Source organism: Ursus americanus, chromosome 21 (assembly GCF_024610735.1).
Source record: "Ursus americanus isolate L20-20 chromosome 21, mUrsAme1.1.p, whole genome shotgun sequence".
NCBI lineage: Eukaryota > Metazoa > Chordata > Mammalia > Carnivora > Ursidae > Ursus > Ursus americanus.
This window is the reverse complement of record NC_142147.1, coordinates 26,773,725-26,789,616: the sequence shown is the minus strand read 5'-3', so window position 1 is coordinate 26,789,616 and position 15,892 is coordinate 26,773,725. Positions and strand designations below refer to the sequence as shown.

Sequence of the window (15,892 nt, the reverse complement as noted above, 5' to 3'; positions counted from 1 at the left end):
GCTATCCCCAAAGCTGTCTTCCAGGACTCAACTCAAAGGTCTCTTCTCAGATCTGCAGAAAGAAACCTGCCTTCCTTGAATGAACCATGAGAGACTATGGACTCTGGGAAACAAACTGAGGGCTTCAGAGGGGATGAGGGTGGGGGAATGGGATAGGCTGGTGATGGATATTAAGGAGGGCACGTATTGCATGGTGCACTGGGTGTTATACGCAAGTAATGAATCATGGAACTTTACATCAAAAACTGGGGATGTACTGTATGGGGACTAACATAATATAATAAAAAATATTATTAAAAAAAAAAAAAGAAAAGAAACCTGCCTTCCTGGTTAAATTTTAGACATTGTCTCTTTTCTTGGTTTAGCGCCATTTCTCTTTCCCCACACACACTAGAAGGGAAGCGCCACGCAATGAGAGTTCGCCACTGTATCTCCAGGGCCTGCTAGGGTAGGTGCTCACGTATATTTCTCTAAAGGATTAATTAACAGACGGCAGTTTTATATGTTTTTAAATATCCTTACTTGGCAAAAGGAAAAGCTGCCTATTCTGTGTGGTTAGTCATTAAAAAAGACGTTTATAAGCCGAGGACTGTTGCAGATGAACTGGCCTCAAGCCCCCTGAACAAACAGTTGTAAGGATAGCGGGAGACGGAGGAAGAAAGAACGGGCCAGCGGAGGTGGAGACGGCTGGGTGCTGGAGGGCCAGGAAAAATGGGTGAGTGACTGGATGGGCACGCGACAGGAATGCACACCCAAGGGGCTAGTAAAGTCCAGAGCTCGCTTCCCTATGCCACCCACCTTCCGGGGTCACTGAGAGGACGCTCCAGGGAAGATGAGGCGCGGCGGGCGCACGGCTGTCCGCTCCGCCGGGTACAGAGCAGCGAACCACCCGCTTCTGCAGCCCCCAGCCCCACACACTCTGCCCGCGCGCCTGCACGCAGACCACGCACAGCCGCGCCCCCTGCCGGCGCGTGCGCTCAGGTGAGCGCTCGCCGAGCCCGTCGCGCGGCTAGTGCGCGTGCGCGCAGGTGAGCGTCCCGCCCCCGCCTCCGGGCTTGGCCGCCTGCCCGGGAAACTTGTGGTGGATTGTTGCCCACGGGTCGCTCCCGGGCTGGGACACGGAAACGGGCCATGGAAGGTACGTCGGGGTCTCGCGAGCCCCGGGCCCGGCCGAGAGAGCGGGACCCAGACCGGCACCCCCGCCCGGACCGAGACCGCCACACAGAGCGACAGCGGGACCGACCCGGGGACCGGCGGAGGGAGAGAAACGGGGGCGAGCGGAGGGACGGGGACCGGGACAGGGGGAGGGACCGAGACCCTCGCCAGGACAGACACCGGATCGGGGACCTTCGCGCCGGTGAACAAAGAGTTTGGGAAAAGTCCGGCCAAAGCCGGACGCGGGAAGGACCCCGGAGGCCGACCTGGGACGCAGCCCCGCCCCCCTGGCCCGCGCCTTGGGAAACCCCGCAGCCGCCGCCCCAGAAGAAGGAGCGCTTCGGGCCCCGTGGACAAGCAAGGTGAGATGGGGCTGCGGGGCGCCCTGAGACCTGGGCACCCGGAAAGCCTGGGTCTGAGGCCCCCTTGCGCTGCTCCGGCTCCCCCAGGCTCCGTGGCCTAGGAAGCCGGCTTCAAGGAAGAAAGTGCCATTCCCCCCCCACACACACTTTTTCGTTCTTAGAGGTGACCCGGGAGGGAAGGAAAACCTTACGGTGCCCCCACTTCTTGATCCGAACCCAGTAACAAAGCAGAAACCACCTCTGTTACAGTGGCGGGGCGGGGGACCAGGTAAGGAGGAAGAGAGAACGACAGGAAAGGGAAGGCCTGGGAAGGAGTTTAGGTAGGTGGGGTTAACCTGAGGCTCCTCCCTGACCTCCTCCCACCCCACCCCACCCCACCGCACCAGACGTGGCCACAGGACTGCCTCGTGGGACTTCAGACCCTTGTCCTGTGTTCCAAAACCACCTTCCAAAGTCCCGTCAGGGCCTCAGGTTAGCCCAATGAAGGGTTAATAGTTTAATCTGTAACCTCTCCCAGGAGTATATGCATTTTAAAACAGACAGCTGGGAGAAGCTACACTTTTAACCAAAGAACCAGATCTACCTAAAACTCCCCACCGAAGGGCAGAGATTGCCCACCGTTGTCAGTGAAGTCTTTCTGGACAGCCTCATTCAAACCTCCCTGAATGAACAAAGTGTGCTGTCCCTGCCTTTTTTCCATCGAACATTCCATCCAGCTCCACAAATATTACTGAATGCCCAGTTTATGTGCCAGGCCAACAAGGAGACAGGTACTGGAGTGATGACTGCCTTCAGGTTTTTGAAACCTACCCTCTTCTCTCTTTTTTTTTTTTAAAGATTTTATTTATTTATTTATTTGAGAGAGAGCACGAGTGCGCCCACAAGCAGGAGAAGGGGCAGAGGAAGAGGGGAGAAGCAGGCTCCCCGCCGCTGGGCGGCGGGGAGCCTGCTGTGGGGCTCGTTCCCAGGACCTGGCGATCATGACCCAAGCTGAAGGCAGCCACTTAACTGACTGAGCCACCCAGGAGCCCCTGCCCTCTTCTCTAAAGGAGAGTCAGGCTCCTCTCTGCTGTAGGATTTAGAGGCTTAAGCTCAGTCTCCCTCCCTGTTGTGTCCACACAGCGGAAAAGCTGTTATCCTGAGCTTATGTTACATTATCTAAAACCAACTAGCTAAACTATGACAAAGGTTGTGCCCAGATACATTCAAAGGCATGAGCTATTATTCATCCCTAACCAAGGCCACATTGCATTAGCAGCTCCAGAGCTACATTTTAGGTTTCCTTACAAACCAGTGTCCTGGTGCCCCCTCCCCTTCCCCAAGGTGAGCAAAGGGAATACTTTTGCTTTTTTGGCTCATAGCCAGTTGGTGGTTTGAAACCAAAGGACAATTTATTTCCACCTTTCCTCCACACAATAAGCTTTTATTTAATGGGCAGGATGGAGGGACAAGTGCTCCGTTACTTAATGGGTGAGGTCTACTGACAGTGTCCACAGTCTGGTAGGAGACTGACATGATTTGGAAACAAACAGATTTGGAGAACAGATTCCCTCTCTGAGATCTGGAAGATTTCCTGAAGGACAGTGACCTCAAAGCTGAGTTCTGGAAAAGGAGCAAGAATGAGGGCACCTGGGTGGCTCAGTCGGTTAAGGTTCAGCGTCTGCCTCTGCTCAGGTCATGATCCCAGGGTCCTGGGATAGAGTCCTGCCTGAAGGCTTCCTGCTCATCAGGGACCCTGCTTGTCCCTCTCCCTCTGCCACTCCTCAACTAGTGCTCTCTCTCAAATAAATAAAATCTAAAAAAGAAAAGGAGAAGGAATGGGAAGACTGGGAGAGGAAATGAAAGGGGTTCAAAGCAAATAAATAGCTTCCACAGTTACCTAGAGCATGGGAGTGCAGGTCATCTTTTGGGGGGGCCGGGGGGAGAGGAGTGGTTCACTATGACTGGGTCCATGAGTGTGAGGTTGTGAGTGAAAAGAGATGAGCAAGGGCCTCCTGTGCTGTGCTGAAAGTTTGGACTTTATCCAAGGCCACAAGAGTTAAGGATTTCAAACCCAGGAGCTCCGTAATGAGAATAGCAGAAGGATCCCTGGTGCCCAGCAGGTAGAATGCAGCCCCCACCACTGCATCCCGGACAAAGCTCAGGATATGCTGGATAAAGGGGGGGAGGGAAGGAAAGTGCCAGAACTATCAAAGGAAGAGGGAGAGATAGGAAAACATCCAAAGTTGTCTCTATTACTCACATGCCTAGAGAATTATTGTGGATTCAGCCCTTTCCAAAGTAACAAGAGGAAGAGAATGCCAACCTGGGCATCGGAGTCTTGTGAACGTAAACTAGCTTTAAAGAAGCCTTGTCCATGCTGCACTGAAAAGTTAGGCTCACAAAGTTGGCTCCCGGCTACCTGGTTGGATAGTTCCCACAGGCGGGCAAACCAGCATCCAATCAGTGCTCAGAATTATAGGGTATGTGGCATGGTGGCTTAGCAGTGTTGGGCCAAGTGTTTGGATAACCTGTAGGGCCACCAAACCAGAGAATTCTCTGGAATATGAAATGCTGCAGCAAAATTTGTTTCTGTTCTGCACGTCTCTTTAACGCCAGCATGAGATGTTCAGGTTTCTTATACTGAACAAGCTACTGAGTTTGAAGCCCTTAATGGCCATGTCTGTTTTCGGTTATAGTGAACCCACTTCAGGGAGATACCTGCCCTCGAACCCCAGGTCTGGACTGGAGGAAGTGGAATATTACCAGTCAGAAGCTGAAGGGCTCCTGGAATGCCATAAATGCAAATACTTGTGCACTGGGAGAGGTGAGCCTTTTGGGAGGCATTTGACCATTTATGTTTGCTGATGGTTCTGGAACGGGTCTGAGCTAATGAAGTAAAAATTCAAAGAGACTTTCCTTTTGGGTTCCTAGCATTTTCATTTCTAAAACTGCATGAGGTTCTCATTCCCCGTCCCCCTCCCCCCCAAAAAAACTGTAGGCACATCTGAAGGGTACAGCTCGATTTCCGGTGCTTGTCTTCAAATATCTGGCGAGGCAAGCAGCGATGCTTGCGGGCTTCAGCTTCCAGGTGGGACTGCAGGGAGAACCAGCTATGAGTGGCCAGCTGTGGGAGGGCTGAGTTGGAGATAGAAAGCCACCTGGAGGGGGCAGCCTGGTAGCAGTTCATACCACAGGATGTCTTTTAAAATTTGTTGACTGAGATCCATAGTAAGAAACCTATCTTACATGAAGACCGAAGTTCATACACATACACACACGTTGTAAAACGGTACTTACCTTATTAGATACCAGCTACGTGGGTAATTTCTATTCTACCCTGTTTCACTGAGAACAGACAAACAAAAAAACAGTTATTAGAACGTGCATGGTTTGCAGAACATGTAAATAATATCATGTGTCAGCTCCAAATGTGGTGCCCAGAGTTCCCATCCAAGCATTAGTCCCTGGCCTTGCCAGCAATGAAGAAAATCTGCCAGGGTTTGCCAGGGTGAGCTGAACCCTTGTGGCTCACATGATTTGGTGAGAGATTTTTCTAGGCTGCATATGACTAAGGGGGAAAACTTCTCAGCCTAAGGGAGAGAAATCAAGGAACTTGTACCTGAAAATGTATCATAGGATGATTCCAGTAATGCACATGATTATGGGATTCTCCGGAACTTCCGTTAAAGAGTTCTAAGCAATCCAGGTACAGGAATCTGCACTCTCGTTTACATTTATTGGCACAACCTCATTGCTTCTAATTCACTCGATAATTCCTAAAGCTCAGAGAGGTACAGTAAAATACCCAAAGCCACAAAGCTGTTATGTGGAAGAGCTGGAATGGAAACTCAGAGCCTAATTCTAAGACCTGAAATGGTTTACTTACTTGACCTTTTTTTTTTTCTTGATGATAAAAATAATAGGAATAAGCCAGAAGCTGGGTTAACAGGTTTCTCAGAAGTATGTTTTCCTGTCTGATTATTTTACCAAGAGGAGAGGGCCTGACCGAAACACACCTTGATTTAGCTTTGACTGCTTCTGGCTATTTGGCTTTGGACCTAGAGATCATTTCTGAGTCAAGATAGTGAAAGGCTGGTTTACCAGTCAGAAGCTAACCTTGGAGGGCTTATAAAGAACTCTGGATGTGCCAAGACCCACATCAGTACACAACATGGTGTTGTGTTGAGAGAAACAGCCATTGAACACCAGGAACTTGTCTCCAGCAGGAAATGCAGGCCTGGATAAAGGTCACCCAAAGATTTTCAGCCCTATCTTAAGAGTAGATCTTTTGTGACTTCTTTTCCTTATCAGTGAAATCATGTCCTCTTCCAGCAAACTGGTGGAAGTGGGAGGCAGCTGTGGCCCTCTCTGACTTCCTCAGGAGACCCCGAAGTTTGGCGGTGAGTCATGCTTTGGAAGTTCAGTGGAACAGTCAGGACACTGACGGGAAGGGATGGGTCCCACATTTACTTCCGTGCAAGTCCCCTCAGATACTAAAGTCTTGAGGGGCTGAGGCTAAAGATCAGATAAAAAGCAAGTACAGCTGTCCCTGGGTGCATATCGGATCACCAGGGGATCCTGCGTGTGTACAGGTTGTGCTCATTTATTATTTGGAGGGACGGGTGAGGAGTTGCAGGTTCCCTGGGAAGAAGGTGCATTTCCTGCTCCCCTCCTTGGCTCCCTGACTTGTTTGGAACAGTTTCTTTTTTGCCTTTGTTCTTTTTTCTCCCCTTCGACTGACAATGCTCACATCATGATGTTTGCATTCATCTTGTAGCCTGAATTATCTCCCCAGCCCTGATTGTTCTTTCTTGGTTCTATTAAAGCTACAACAGGAACAAGGGGTTGTAGGTGCCCTACCCTTCCCACACTGTATTAAGAAATATATATATATACACACATATACATATTAAGAAATATATACATATACACATATATATATGTATATATGTGTGTGTGTGTATATATATGTATATATATAGTTGTCCCCATACAGTAAGACATTGGGAAAACCCTAAATGTCCTTTACCCTGGAAATCGTTTAAATTTCTTGTGGTATTCTGTAGATCCTCTAAAAATATGAAGTATATTTATATTTGCTGAGATAGAAAAAAATGTTCATACTATATTCTTAAGTGAAAAAATAGGTTATATAATAGTAGATAGAGTAGGACCTGTTCTTCACCTTAAAGCAAATAACAGCAAAAATTATGCATATGTGACAAAAGTCCAGAAGAAAAAATAATGGTCACAGTGGTTATATTTTTAAATAGTTGGAATTTAGGTAATTATTACATGATGCTTTTGTCCAAATTTTATTTTTTTACCATCAGTATATACTACTTTCCTGATTAAAGAAAACAATAATGCTCTCTGCGTTTTGGGGGAAAACTGAAGAACGTAAAGACAATACTTGAGGGTCTCTCATTCCCATTGGAGGGGTGTAGATGTAACACAGCTCCATACGTAAACCAGTTGGACCCAGGCACCAAGTCTGGTTCTCTAAACACCAGGGAGCTGCTGACCGTCTACTCCGAGTCAGAGGACCTACCAGAACGATGCCAGCATATACAATTTCTAGCTTAGAAACACCCAGCTTAACAGAATCCTGAGAAAAAGAAGCCACACACACAAGAGTACATAACTATATGATTCCATTTACATGAAATTCTAGAAAGGCCAGCCTAATTCCTAATGGCAGAAAGCAGATCAGTGATTGAGGAGGAGGGTGAGGGTCCACAAACGGTCTCTTGGGGAACTTTCTGGGCAGATGGAGATGTTCTGTATCTTGACTCCGATGGCGTGGCAAATATGTTTGTCAAAACTCAACAAGGGGTACGCTTGACACAGGTCATTCTGTTTCCTATCTCAATGAAGTTGATTTTAAGGAAAGCAGCCAGATTTGGTGGAAAAGCTGGAGCTCTTTCCTTGTCCAAGACAAAGAAGCCAAGGGTCCCCGAGAGAACCTAGCCCTGTGAAAATATCACAGCCCAGATTTGCTCTTTAGGAAAACTAAAGAAAACAAAGTTAAATTGTAAAACAGACTTACTGAGTTGAAATCTAAGAACAATGAAGCCAATTATGTTTTTTTAATTCAGTAAGCCTTGTGGGTTTAATTAATTTAATCTTTCCTTTTTCCAATATATGTGAGACACGGTTAACATTTTGATGTAAAACTTCCATGCTTTTTTCCGACTTCATTGTGTTTTTTAAGCTCTATGTTATTTCCTTCAAACTTGGAGAAGTTTCCTCTTTCAAACTGAAGCAAGCCACAAAACATATCTAAAGAGGAGATTACTCTTTCTTAGTCTCTTTGGCAGGGAAGGGCTGGGGCAGAGAATGTTTTTGCCTTCCATAAGGATGCCTCTTTCTGGTTGGGAGCTGGCCTGATTTCTCCCGCCATCTTCCTGCACCCCAGCAGGGGCAGGCTGTCTTGAGAGTTACTCTTTTTGGCTCCGAGTACCTCCAACAGCATTTCCAGAGCCCACAGTGTCCTGCTCCCATCTCATGCCCCTCACACAGCTGGGGCAGCTCGGGACTCCCAGGGCAGAATGCAGAGCCAGCAGTGGTGTGCGCTACCACAGGAAAGAGGAGCACCGAGGCGGAAGTCTCCAAGTACGAAATAGCACCTCCCAGAATGGTAACACGCCCTTCTTTTGCAGCCTGCTGCCAGATGCTGGAGGTGCTCCTGAACTTGTTGATCCTGGCCTGCAGCTCTGTGTCTTACAGTTCCACAGGGGGCTACACGGGCATCACCAGCCTGGGGGGCATTTACTACTACCAGTTCGGAGGTGCTTACAGTGGTTTCGAGGGTGCTGACGGGGAGAAAGCACAGCAGCTGGATGTCCAGTTCTACCAGCTGAAGCTGCCCACGGTCACTGTGGCGATGGCCTACGGCGGAGCCCTCATGGCCTTCTGCTGCCTCCTCATTATCCTGGGCATCCTGCGGGTACCATGGCACTGCCCCCTGTGGCTGCTGATTGAAGGCTTGTTGGACGTGCTCATCGCAGGGGCCTACATCCCCGCTCTGTACTTCTATTTCCACCACCTCTCGGCTGCCTACGCGTCTCCGGTGTGCAGAGAGAGGGAGGCGCTGTACCAGAGCAAAGGGTACAGTGGCTTCAGCTGCAGTTTCCACGGGGGAGATATAGGAGCTGCAATCTTTGCTGCCCTGAGCATTGGGCTCTTTGCTCTGGGGGCTGTGCTGGCCATCCGTGGTTACCGGAAGGTCAGGAAGCTGAAAGAGAAGCCTGCAGAGATATTGGACTTTTAGGCTTTTTAAGCCGTCCTGCCAAATGTCAGCGGTGGAAGTTACTCTGAACCACTGTCTTTCATGGAATACTTGGCCATGGACTTGCCGGCACTTGGAGTGATCCTGGGGGAAGTTCTGGGTTACACGGAGCGTCGTTCTCTGAGGTACTAAGTTCTAAAGTCCTCTGTTGGTGAGCGAGGAACCAAAAGTGTTGAAACAAAACGAAACTGGAGGTCAGGACCCATGAGGAAAAGGCACGGGCTGCAGCAAAATGCACTTTTGATTAGCTCAAGGGAATTAACCACGTGAATCTGAAGAACCTTATCTTCAGGGTTCCCGGAAAGCCATGTACACCGGAGACAAGATTTCAGCTTGAATTTTTCTAAATATAACTGTCTCAAGCAGATGAACCCCAAAGTTTTTCCACACTGAGGTCTCAGATCCTTCACTCCCTTAATGCTCTGGATGCAGGGTGTAGGGACGCCGGGAGACTCTGCCTGTGGGTCGGAGGTAGGCGTGGGCCGAGCAAAGAGCAATCATATTCATTCACTGGGTTGCAAAGAAGCTATTCTAACAAGCCCCTTACAAAGTGGCCTTGAAAACTCAATAAGTGTTTTGTACCTCTTGTAAATGTACCATTGTATGAAGAATTAAACCCAACATCTGGAATTCAGGATCCATCCAGAATAAAAGAATGTAAAATCTTTCCCAATGGAAGAATACTACTTTTGGCCAGACAACTTCATGGGTTCTTACTGCATGTTAAATTACAACTTCTGGAACATTACAATATATTCTTGGTACAAGTGAATATGTTCTTTGCTTTACATGAATCCAATAAAAGTCCAAAGAAAAATTTTAACTTGGAGGTGATGCTTCTCTTTACAACACATTTATAACAGTATTCCTAAGCTTAAATACAGGGAACTTGTCACATTTAAAAGGTGAGTTCCATTTGGGTTTAGAAAATGAAATAATTTCCTATCTATCATCAGTTTCTTAAAGAATACATAAGAAAGCATGAAGAGTATTTGCTTCTGGAGAGAAGGAGATTTTATTTTCCATTTTAGCATAGCTTGACTGCACATTTGTTTTATTTTAGATAAATTAAAAAATTGATTTGCTCCCCTCTTTTTTCACATTTACATGCAAAGGTAGAAGTAGATGTATAATTAAGCAGTGTATTACGTGATCGGCCACAAAACGAGCCTCACCCGGAAGGATCCCGTTGATAACAAAAATCTCATGTCTGTTTCGGGCTCCACTTCTGTCTCCAGAGCGCTCTGCTCTCTTTCCAGAGACTTGTCCCATCTCACCATCAAGACAGACTGCTGGCTCTGGCAGTCACTCTTGTTCTCTTCTGAGAGCTACGAATCTTTCTGACTAACAGGAAGGGTGGGAATACGTGAGCCTGGGGGCACCTGGGTGGCTCCGTCGGTAAAGCGTCTGCCTTCAGCTCAGGTCATGATCTTGGCGTCCTGGGATTGAGCCCCTGCTCAGTGGGGAGTCTGCTTCTGCCTCTCCCCCTGCTTGTGCACTTGCTCTCTCTAGTAAATAAATAAAATCTTTTTAAAAAGGAAAAAAGGAAACATATGAGCCTGTTTGATATTAATAGCCAAGCCAGGCCTGGTACTGTGATGATACTCAGTGGCCATATTCCTTCAGCAGACCCAGTAGCACTGGACCCGGCGACAGACCATTATTTCTCTCAACTGTCGTAGCCAATGGGGTAGGTGACAAGATCTAGCTTTATTTCGTTTCAGCCCAGCAGATACACACATGGATCATGACTCCACTGTTTTGGCAGAATCTGTCCCAGAAGGAAGCGCGCAGCTCTCCCCATCTTGTAGCAGGACAGTATTCCTATCTCCCTTTGGGAGGGTGAGACGTTAACATGCTTGCAGAAGAAAAACCAGGACAGAGAAGGGTATTGGATGTACGGCAAAACTGCTCCCCCTGAATTAGAGTGATGTTTGGGCCAATTCATTTGCTCTGCTATGGGGAGCAAGTGGCCAGTCCCTTACTGCGCCTGGGTGGTGAGTGGGCAGTTCTGATCTGATTGCTATTTTCAGATTTAAATTAGAGGAATGTAGCTCCTCAACTATCAGAGCCTTTGGCTGCTGCATCCCCCAGACCTCCTAGGAATTCGTGTAGGCCCAGCAGGAGATAGGATCAGCAAGCCCAGGAGCTCGTGCCTCAGTTTGTTAGAGAGACTGGTGTTTCGCTGCCCCATTTTTAAATGTTGTGGTACTCCCTAGTGTATTAGCGAGGCTTCCCGATTTCTGGGAAACCACACTTCTCATAATTTGTCCCATTTCTTAAATCTCTCACTAAGCCCCTTCCATTGTATAAACATTACTGAGTAGCATCACCATCCACTGGCATTAACATTTTATGATGTTCCAAACATTTACATTCATTGGGGCCTCACCCCGGCCCCGCGGGTAAGACAGGCAGGCACATCCTTCCTTTGTCAGATGAAGTGTGTGAGGCCTCGAGTCAGTGACTGGGGCAAGATCACTGGCAGCGAAGTATGGGGATGTGAGCCTGGCATTCCCACTCTAGGTTCATATAATTTTCTCTTAGTTCTCATCTCTGAACCCTGGAGCATGACAGGAGACATTCTTCTAGAAGTATGCCTGAGCAGAGGCCAGGGCCTCTGTCAGTGATGAATGAAAGCTGACCTTGGACAAGATTATTCAGTCTCCATTCACCTGTTGGTTCCTTAAATTCATAAGAAACCCCCAGTGAACAGCCTATGTGTCCCATCAGCTGAATAGACTGGTCCATCCACACAGTGGCATTGGAGCCCACATAACAAAGTCTGTGGACACCGTGGGAGTGGATCTGAAAACATCTCCAAGAATAGTAAATGAACGAGACTCAGAGCAGTGTATGTGGTATGCTTCCTGGTGAAAAAAGCAGAGAAAGGAGGTGAAATGCAGATTTGAGTCTGCTTTTATTTGCATAAAGGAACACTGGAAAGTTATATTAGGAAATAATGAAAGTGGGTGGGGGCTGAGAACAGGACGGACAGGGACAGGAGTGATTTTTCTCAGTGTATTCCATTTTATGTCATTTTTTTAGTTTTAAAAAAACTTTAAAATTTGAAATAATTATAGATTCACGAAATGTTAACAAAACTAGGACAGAGATCTTGCGCGTCCTCTACCTGTTTTCCCCAGTGCTTCCATCTTGCATAAGCAAGAGTGCGGCACCGTCAGCAGGACACTAACGACGCGGAGCAGTGGATTCCACCAGCTTTACTGCGGTCTTGTCTAGGTGTATGCACACTTCCATGCAGTTCGGTCGTGTGTACATTGATGTCACCATCACCACGATCAACTGCAGAACTGTTCTATCCTCAGGCGTCACTAGGGCTCCCCCAAATCCCCCCATCTGCCGACAACCATGGGTCTGTGCTTGCTCTCCATAATTGTGTCATTTTGAGACTGTTACATAAATGGAATCATAGAGTGTATAACCTTTGAGACTGGCTTTTTCCTGCTCATCAAAAATTCTCTTGAGAGCCATCCACGTGGTTGCGTGTCTCCGCAGCTCCTTCCCTTTGACCACTGAGTCGAGTTTTCTGTGGTATGGATGTACCTGACAGCTAGCCCATCGCCTGCAGGACATCTGGGCTTCTGATATGAGGCTATGGCAGATAAAGCTACTGTGAGCTTTCATGTACACGGTTTTGTGTAGACTTTTAGTTTTCGTTTCTTTAGGATAAATGCTCCAGGAGTCCAGTCACAGGGTCACATGGTAAGCGTATGTTTCATTTTTTTAAGAAACTGACAAAATTTTTTCCAGAATGGCATTTTGTTTTTCGAACATATGAATATTAAAAAAAAAAAAACCAAAAACTGGGGTGCCTGTCTGCCTCAGTTGGTAGAACACGTGACTCTTGATCTCAGCGTCATGAGTTCGAGCCCCACATGGGGCATGGAGCCTAGTTAAAAATATATACATACATAAATTTAAAAAACAAGCACCAAGGATGTTTGTTGAATCGGACTGCATCCTTAAAATCAGGGCACCGGTGGTACTTCTCGAGTCGGACATAGAGTTTTCCCAGGTGAGTGATGTCAGTGTTAAATCCCAAATCTCTCTCCTCCTAGGTGTGGTACAGATAGTGGAGGTGATACTGAATGGGATGGTTCTCATGTGTGTCGTGGCGTCCTACTTTGTCCTTGCTGGATTCACTGCCAGCTTTACCAGTGGCGGCGGCTTTGGGAACAACTACTACTCACCATTTGAGGGCACCGAGCTGGAGCAGGTTCGGCAGCTGGACCAGAAGTACACAGTCCTCCGGGCACCCCTGATCTACGGGGGCGTGGCTGTGTCTCTGGGGCTGGGTGTCCTCACTATGAGTGTTTTACTCCAAGGAGCCAAAAGTCTCACCGAACTGTCAGGGAAGTGGCTCCTCCTGGAGGCCGCCTTCAGCCTCCTCGCGGCACTGAGCTACGGCGTCGGCATTGGCATTTACCTCCACGTGGCCTTGCAGATCAATTCCACAGACACTTGCAGAGCTCGAGCGAGTCTCTATGCCCGCAAGGGTCTCACCTGGATGAACTGCCAGCTGGCAGGCACGGATGGGGCGGCAGCCACCTTCGCCTGTCTCCTGGTGGTGATGTATGGTGCCAGCGTGGTGCTGGCCCTGCGGAGCTACCGGGAACAGAAGCACTACAAAGACAGCCAAGCACAGCACAGCAGTTACAGCGACGCACCCCAATACCTGTGGTCGGGAACACTCTGAGACCTTCTCGAACCTAAGTGGCAACCCACCTCCCTTGTTTCTCTCAAAAAGAGGGGTCTTTTCAAATGACCCATTAGACAACTGTGGTTTTCACATACTTGAGTTTACAAATGGCCCTGTTGGTACCAGTGTAGAGCTCAATGATCATCTCAGTTTTCTATCAAAAAGTCTTTGTTGGCTGAGAACTTAAAAAAGAAAATCTCCACCCTTTACCACAAAGAGCAACATCAGCAGTCTGGAGACACCCCTGCAGTGTGGCTCTATTAGGGATGGTAAGATCATGATGATGCATAACTAAGGAGCCAGAGAAATTCGGAGAGAGAGAGGAGACCTACACCACAGCGGTAGCAGGCCCAGTGCTACAGTGGAAATACCCTGCGTTTGGTAACTACTTAAAGTCACCAAAAGAAACATGCCATTGCTCCCCGTATTTGGTCCCAGGGGAATGATTTTAAAGCAGTTGTATGATTGAATTCTAAATGAGTAATTATATTCCGACTCTCCTAGAAGGAAGCCACCATGATTGTCTGGGTCCCAGGGAGCCTTCCTCCCTCCAAGATGGAGGCAGGACTCCCAATACACGAAGGGAGATGCCGGTAGCATGCGTGTTGCTCCTCAGGATTCCTGCAGTCAGGCTAGGAGAAAAGGGTTTTGCCAACATTCCAAGTTCCTTTTTTTTGTTGCAAGTCATTCATTTGGATTTACTTTTTTCTAAGATATGTTATAATTTTCTTAAATATGAGGCTTTCCAGAGAAATAAAATTCATGAACTTCTTAAATGCATTATTCAACTGATTTCAAAAATAGAACAGTTAATTTTACTAGACTACAAGGGCTTATTGGAGGCTTCCCCTTTCTGCCTTTCCTGACAGTGCCCTCCAGAGTAGGCCTGCAAAGGCAGCTTGTGATCTCTCATGACCCTGGATTGTTTTCATAATGTAATAGATCATTAACACTGAATATTAAAAATAAAGTTCTTTCATTTATTTTAACTCAAGTTTTATAGCTGTTCTTACGCTTTACGACCAGTCTCAGATTTTCAGTTCATGTCGAACGCACCTCAGAATACACACGCTCTTATCATAAAGTTTTTCCCTAATTGCCCTCTTGCTTTTCAAGAGCTGGTCCTTTTTTTTCCTGTAATATCACAGTTTTATTATAAATGAGGTTAAACTATTAATTAAATTTTTAGTACATTTCTAAAAACAATATATTTCCACAATGCAATTCTGACATCAATTTGAGATTCTCTAATTTCTAGTTAGTAAGAAACCAGCAAACATAAGCCTCTTTCAACATGTACCAAAATGGCTGTTGAAAGAAAATTAAGTCAGTGTCATTTTCCCCCTCTGCACCCTCCAACTGCTCTCCTCCCTGGAACATACTACCTCTCATCTCCTCTCCAATCCTTCCAACAGCTGTTTCTTACAGAACCTATCCAACCTGAAAGGTCAAAACTAGACCTCATACAGAAATGGGAAAATATCTAATTCTACTTCTATAAAAAGTAAAGCCTGGAGGAAAACAATCAACTGAGAATCTACATTATTGGATTAACATACCAACACTTTGCCACAGAAAGTTACTTCCACTGTTCCCCTCAGCCTTGAGGCAGTGGCCAAAGTCCCCCAGTTTTCACTGAGTGGTAGACAGGATGTTTAACGGCAGCAAAAATCAAACAACCCATTCATTCCTCACCCCCAGAAAAGAATAGCCTCCCCACCCCCAACTATTCTCACCTAGTGTTCTTCCCTGAGACGTCCCTGTGAGAGCTTTACCTATGTCTGGGTCTTACACTTGGTAAAATGGGAACTCTGGCCCATTTAGACCCCAACGCCATGCCCAGGGCAGCTACGCTACTGCTCCGGAGATTCCCCTCCAACTGAGGGATCGGAGTCCACCCGTCACTGTAATCATAACCTTCCACCTGTGGAGTTTCGTCATGTCCAAAGGCTTGAGCAAACCTCGTCTTATTTACTACCGCTTGTCTGATAGGCAAGTCAGGATTTATTGTTCACTTGTTACAGATGAGTAGATGAAGTTTCGAGAGGGTTAAGTGGCTTCCCTAACAGCTGACATTTTGTTGACTGCTCACCATATGCCAGGCCCAGTACTGGGCTAAGGCAGCATTTGCACCATCTCATTCAAGCTCACAACTAACTCCTGGGAGGGTTATTATTATTTCCATTTAGCAGTTGAGGAAAACAGAGTCTTAGGTTATTTAACTTGCCTAAAGTCAAATTTTTTTTTTTGTAAGAGAGGGAGGGAAAGGCAGAGGGAGAGGGAGAGAGAATCTTAAGCAGGTTCCATGCCCAGCGTGGAGCCTGATGTGGGGCTTGATCTCACAACCCTGAGATCATGACCTGAACCAAAATCAAGAGT

General features: G+C 47.2%; 1 protein-coding gene and 1 long non-coding RNA gene across 4 annotated transcripts in view; one reads left to right on the top strand and one right to left on the bottom strand.

The window, feature by feature from the left end:
* Positions 1-942, bottom strand: part of LOC148108237 (uncharacterized) — a 33,040-nt gene extending 32,098 nt beyond the window's left edge. Inside the window, exon 1 of one of the 2 annotated variants that reach the window (XR_015728060.1) lies at positions 799-942. This is a non-coding gene — a long non-coding RNA (uncharacterized LOC148108237). The remainder of the gene's footprint in view (positions 1-798) is intronic. The other variant, XR_015728061.1, reaches the window with a different exon arrangement.
* Positions 943-964: 22 nt separating this feature from the next.
* Positions 965-14,502, top strand: MARVELD3 (MARVEL domain containing 3). Of its 2 annotated transcripts, none has more exons than XM_045810302.2 (3): positions 965-1,517; positions 4,196-4,323; positions 8,162-9,613. In XM_045810302.2, the coding sequence occupies exons 1-3, from the start codon at positions 1,132-1,134 to the stop codon at positions 8,770-8,772; spliced, it is 1,125 nt and encodes a 374-aa protein (XP_045666258.2). In that variant the 5' UTR covers positions 965-1,131; the 3' UTR covers positions 8,773-9,613. The 2 variants fall into 2 exon arrangements, with proteins under 2 accessions (XP_045666258.2, XP_045666257.1); XM_045810301.2 differs by lacking the exon at positions 8,162-9,613 and adding an exon at positions 12,873-14,502 and having other exon boundaries at positions 1,024-1,517.
* The last annotated feature ends 1,390 nt before the right edge of the window (positions 14,503-15,892 follow it).